The sequence below is a fragment of the Rhodnius prolixus genome, unplaced genomic scaffold, assembly GCF_049639745.1.
Source record: "Rhodnius prolixus isolate KJV_2025 unplaced genomic scaffold, Rpr scaffold_4, whole genome shotgun sequence".
NCBI lineage: Eukaryota > Metazoa > Arthropoda > Insecta > Hemiptera > Reduviidae > Rhodnius > Rhodnius prolixus.
Window position 1 is genome coordinate 27,278,981 of NW_027411614.1, and position 6,483 is coordinate 27,285,463.

The window sequence follows — 6,483 nt, forward strand, 5'->3', positions numbered from 1 at the left end:
TATTAAATGTGCAGCAATAGTTGATGCAGTGTCAACATCAACACTGTTTAAATTTTTTCATGCTTAATCCGTATGTCGTAAACCCCTTACTCTCTTAACCTTTTAATTGGTTACATAACAATGTAATTCAGTTGAAGTATGCTGTGATACCATTTAGGAGTTTAAGCAGCAGGTGAAAAGTGTAAAATGGCTTTAGTTAAAACGCCTGAACAAAAAGTTATACTTTGTGGAGAATTCGGAGTTGGAAAGAGTTCAATATTCAGAAGATATGCTTTCAACACCTTCGTAAGTTCGAATAATAGAAAGTCAACGCTAGGATTAGATCACTTTAACAAGGAATATAATGTCAAAGGAAAAAGTATTAATGTATGTATCATGAGCAAATGTACAATATTCGGTGCCTCTTTGTTATTTAGAGTTAATGGTTTGTTACTTCGCTATTTTGTTTTTAGCTTCAACTTTGGGATACTGGTGGAATGGAAAGAGTAGCTTCAATTACATCAAGTTATTATAAATTTGCAGAAGCAGCAATACTTGTGTTTTCATTAGATAATCCTGCATCATTTCATGTCTTATCTCAACATCTTTTGGATGTGGTAACATATGCTGAAAACGCCAAGATTTTTCTCTGTGGAAATAAATCAGATTTAGTTACACAGTTGCCACAAGTAACTGATGCAGATATGGATAATTTTTGGTAATACCATATTTGGTTAAATGTGCTAAGGTGCAACTTTTCATTTTTTAATTTAACATCTATCTTTCTTTGCAGCGAACAATGTCACAATTTAATCAGTGTTACTTACAAGACTTCTTGTAAAACAGGTGAAGGAGTTGAAGAGATGTTTGCTGATATTGCACAGCAATTAGTTCAAGCCAATAGATCCCGTATGGAACTTCAAGCGCTTGATGAAAGCTCTTTCAAAATTACACCACCTGAAGAAGCTACTGAACCTACATGTTTATGCTAGTGGTACTTATGTTACCATTTGCTGTCAGTTTTTTTAACATAGTATTTTGATCTCAAAAAACTACTTAAAAAAATAACTATTACGAAGTAAAAGAATGAAGTCCGATAATGAAGTACAAGCCTGAGATTTAGGTCTTATGTAATTAGTATATAGATAATATTGCTGCATTTTATATATTGAGCTCTCTTGGGTGTAGTGGCAAGCCTCTATTAAGGACAGGAGTTCGCAACTCTCTAATGGAACACGAAAGGAAATTCATTGCATTTAGTTGTTTATATGATACTTTTGATTAATGGGTATTGCTTTTATTTTTTATTTCTTTAATGAGAATGATAAGTTTATTAGGGATGCTTTTTTTTTATTCTTAAGCTTCGACTAAGTCATATGAAAGACATGTTGATTTAATAATTACGTTTTGCTAATGCTTAAATTTTCCCAAGTGATATTACTGAATGGATAAAGTCTTGACAAAAAAGGTTTGCAAACCTAGAGAAAAAACTCTTAACATTTAATAAAAGGAAAATCACATAATCAAGCTATGTTTTTCAAACGACAATATGGTGTGAAAAAGTACTAAAATTTAGTTTTGCTTTTGAGAAATAAAATTAACAAGTGCTTGACTAAATATTTAGTAATAGCAATATGTTACTATTTAAATTTTGTTTTTATTTTCATACAGGTTCAGGCAAATGATTTTTGTTTAAAAATAGTTTCATGTTTATTCACTTGTCATCCTCACGATCTCTGATGAAGAATTTGTCAGCTAAAATTTATTTTATTTTTAATTTTTTGAGTCTAGTCGATAAAAAGATATTTTCTCATTTTTATAGTTTGGTTTAGTTCCTTCTTCTTTTTTGTGTGTAGATGTAGACTGAAGAGGAAAGGGCTTAATATAGTTAAGTCCACTGCTATTAACAGATCTGTTGTGGTTTATTTAATTGCGAGTGTTTTGCATAAACTTAGAGGTCTGTAAAGTGCAAGTGTAGAGTTGAATAAGTAGGAGTCGTGAGCACCTAAAGTTTGCCTGTCGTGTCGCTTAACTCAATACTTTAACGAATACCTAAAGAGAAGGCATTTTTAAAGCTTGTCCAATACTGAGAGTAATAAATTTAGTCCTTTATATCTCCCGCTAGGACTCGCTTTGACTGGCGTGAGTGTTGATTTATTGGAGAATTTATTGTCGTATTGTCGTTGACATTATAAAGCCCAGATTTTTTAAGTTTGTCAAAAATTTAATAATTTTTTTTTTTTTTGCACAGCACTACTAATAATACAAAGGAATACACAAAAATTCCAGCATTTCACTTTTTCTTAAAAGGAATTTTAAACTATTAACTTTTAATTAATCTGGACTCTTTAAACTTGTTGGAATATCCGGCTACTATCTAAATTCATCTCTCCATCCCCTCTTTATATTTTCTTAAAAATGTTTTAGAAAAACCTAGGTTCATATCGAAACAATTTAGAAGGGATCGGCGTCTACTCTAGTAGTCATTTGTAGATGCTAAGTTCCTTTCTAAGTAAATGGCAACTACGTTTACCTTTACAGTTATTTAGGGTAATCTATTGATTCAGATAAACTAAACATTAACACATTTAACCTACATTAAAACTTTAACCTACTCAGCTAAATGTTTCATTATAAGAAAGTTTGTTGACAATTAATTGCATATTAATGTTAATTAATTTAGTAAATGAAAAGCGCTAACTCGACTAAAAAACTTATTACTGTGATTTTTCATACCAAATATCTACAGTGCCTTGAAACTATATTAAAGAATTAAAATTTTAGGATTAGCCCTCTGATTTTTTATTTGTTTTGTTTTAACAACCACTTATACGTAACGTAACTATGTTGATGACGGTTTTCGCAGTTTGGAAGGAATGGTAAGAGTGTTTTGGTCGAATTCTTTTAAAAAAATAAAAACAAAAAACTAGAACCATAAAAAGCTTCTTGCACCACCATTCCCATTCCATCGTTAAAGAGAGATTTTTGTGATTATTTAGATCCTACCGCAGTGTTTTTACTAAATATATATCCGTCGCTCTTTAACTTATATTTTAAACGATAGCTGCTTCAGCAAGGCTAGAAATATCTTTTAAGATAATAAGTAAAAATATGGCTTGGAAAAGCCACTTACAGAATGTGTTACAACTAGCAAAAATATTTTATTTTTTTTGTATGAAACTAGAGATTGTTTTTTTTAGGGAATAAATAACTAATGCAACTGAAAAAACAAAAACAAAAATTATTTGGACTCTAACATGACTTCTTACTACAATTTTCAAATACGGGTTAAAATCCATCATTACTGAAATAGAACTTTAGACCACCTCCCTTTCCCAAAAGTAGTGTAATTCGAATTCGCTTTAGAGAGTTAAAAAAAAAAAAACTAACAAATCTGGTTTGTTAATAATAACAGTGCAAAGTTTGAAGAAAATAATTTCAGCCATTTTAGAGAAACCCCCAAAAAAGTGTAAAATCCAGTGGAAGGATTTTTGATCTCTGAGGTACAGTCGGGTATACTGGTGGTCATCAAGTTTTAGATTTCTGGTTGGCATACCATTTTCTTAAAACTTCTTTTTCTGACTCGGACCTCAAAACTAGAATTCAGGTAAAAACTCGATTTCAAAACTTTGGCAAGGTCGCACTGCTTATCTTATCTTTGGTACATAAAGTCAAAAGTGGCTGATTATTAGCAGTAAACACTTGACTGAATTATTTACATCTTATAGTCTGGTGGCAACCTAGTCCTGGAGACCATTTTTCTTTCTGAGGGAATATGCTATAGGACTACTCGGGGCAAAGGTCCTTCAAACAGAAGTCTTTTTCTGTTAATAAAAAATCGAAAATGAGAATACATTTGTGAAAATTTATCTTTGATTAAAGAATAATTTAGAAATACTAACTTAATAATTTATCTTTCTGTTTATGAATTAGTAAGTGTTGATTATGAATTTGATTGGTAAACTTGTCTTTCATTGCTTTTTTTTTTATAAAAAAAAGAGAGATCGTAATTATGTCATTAAAACCGTCCGGTTGGATAGCTGTATAAAGGCTGATTGTCAAAAACTGCAAGAAAAAGCGTAACGTTGAAATACACGTAACTTTGACAATTTTTTTTTTTTCTTATTCTATAAAAGATAAAATTCCAAAATTTTCTATAAAATATAGGGCACCTCGTTTATAAGAGTATTTTTTGTTATCATATAAAATTAAAATAGATTTAATAGTTTTCAAGGAAAAAGTTGCCAATATTGAGCAAAAACAGCATTTCAATAATTTTTGTTCTCACAAATACATAAATGCAAATCTTAGTACCAGTTTAACCATCATCAAGTTATTTTGTTATACTGTAAAATGAACTGCGAATGTTTTATTTCTTATTTCTACATAAGCTTATTCAGAAATCGATGGATAGCCTTCCAAAAGAGAGGACCTCGTTTCAGCCTAGCACTTCAATAAATTTAGTTTTTATAAGAAACCAAAAAGTAAAAATGCTTCTGTACTTCTTGATAAAGATATAGCAGTTTGACTTTTGTTTTGTTTGTTTGTTTTTTTCTTTTTTTAAGTACTGAATGAGGGAAATTTTGAAAAACATAGCTTTTAAAAGAACAATTGACTGATTAAAATAACTTGCATTATCAAGTGCCAAATACTTTTAATAGAAACCTAACGCTCAACATATTCCAATACTACTTTATTGACTACTTAATGAAATATTATTTAATTTCAAACAGTTTTCGGAAAGCATGCTTTATTTGTAAAACGCCTCTGCGCTGCTAGTCATTTATATTTCATATTTGTATTTTACCTTTCGCGAATACAATTCAACACTATTCGCGGAATATAAATATTATATTAATGTTGCTTACTGCTACTTAAAAAATAATATTAGTTTTATTGAATATTGAAAGTGGTGTATACTTTTTGGAGATTTATTATTGAGCAAAAATATATATGCTAATAAAACAAATATTTGAGAACATTTTAACTTTTTTGTGATTATTAAATGTTGAAATTAATTATACCTTCCTTTTTTTCTAATTCAGACATTGTTGTTTTCAGAATGTTATGTTTTGTTATCAATAAAAACAGTAAAAATACCTATCTAATATAATTGTTTTGTATAAGAATTTTGTACATTTGAATATTATTCAAATAGACTTCAATGTATAAATGTACAGATAATTTCCAATATTATGTATAACAATTTACAATTAAAATGCATGAACCAATTAAGTAAACTTTTCAAGAAATGAAAGATAATATCTAATACGATAAGTGTAACATTATAAAGACCTGATATTAAGTTAATTACCATAGTTATAAAATTGATTTTAAAACAATTTTAAAAAATAGAATTAATTTTAAAAGGAATGTGAATAGTTGTGATTTTGGTAATAAAGTGAAATCCGGTCCACAAACTTAACTAGAAATTTATTCATTCTTTTATTATTTAGTATTATTATTACTTTTTTATTAAATAATAATAGTTAGTCCACTGCTGTCCGGGCGGTGCCATCTTTCTAATGGGAGCAGATCCTTCTGAGTTCTACATTTGACAACAGAATATCAGGTGTCTAAGAAGAGATAGAATTGTCTATTGATTACAAGAGCAGGTAGACAGCTCATTGTTTTGAACCGAATAATTATGATTTGAATGTGCTGTGTCTAATTATAAATTTTACTAATTTGAAACTGATTTTAAATTGACTTTCTTTCATCAATCTATCAGTGAGGCTCGGGAAAGTACTTCTTTGTTACAAGTCCCTTTTACTTTCGACTTTTATGTCATCTGTCGACTTATATGCCTTCCCTTGCATTTAAAGATTATCATACCCCTTTTTGCCCTAAACCGCCTCAAAAAAGATTCTCCTGAGAAAATTATTCAAGAAAATGCTATAGGTTGAATCTATGTACAGAGATCTTTTGAATTAAAATCCAATCTTAATAAGTATTTTGTCTTTCACCCAACGAGTCAAGTTTAATTCGCATAAAAATCGAATTAGTTTATATTTTAAAAAAAGTCATTCTGTTACCATGTAATAATTTTAAAAAAACCTTTTAAAAGATTAACCTTTAAAAAATTTTTACATGGTTTTAGGTTTTTAAAAAATAAAATTTTCTTTAAATGAAATATTTTTTTTATCTTGTACCTCCATTGGGTTGCAGGGTCGGCTTCTATTTTTTTACCATTCGGGCAACTTAGCCCGGAATGCTTGCAATATTTCAGTAGCATACATGTTTCATATATTTAAAGGGCAATGATCATAAAATTTGCTAAAAGATCCACTTTCAGGATAAATCACTATCATGCATTCACAGAGTGGGGTATCTCTCTACCAGAAAATTCGAAATTTTTATCCGCTTTTTAGGAAGTTCTTTTAGAAATCCACCGCACTACTATACTAACTACTATTCTATACTATGTGATTATTCTGTACTCTTCAATATTACTAATTACAGTGTATAACAGAATCACAGAACACGAAGAACTATTGCGGGAGA

General features: G+C 29.5%; 1 protein-coding gene across 1 annotated transcript; it reads left to right on the forward strand.

The window, feature by feature from the left end:
* The first annotated feature begins 54 nt into the window (after window positions 1-54).
* On the forward strand, window positions 55-5,399 carry RabX6 (RAS oncogene family member RabX6). Its single transcript, XM_074131518.1, has 3 exons — window positions 55-366; window positions 453-697; window positions 773-5,399. Exons 1-3 carry the CDS (start codon window positions 187-189, stop codon window positions 969-971), a joined length of 624 nt encoding a protein of 207 aa, XP_073987619.1. The 5' UTR covers window positions 55-186; the 3' UTR covers window positions 972-5,399.
* The last annotated feature ends 1,084 nt before the right edge of the window (window positions 5,400-6,483 follow it).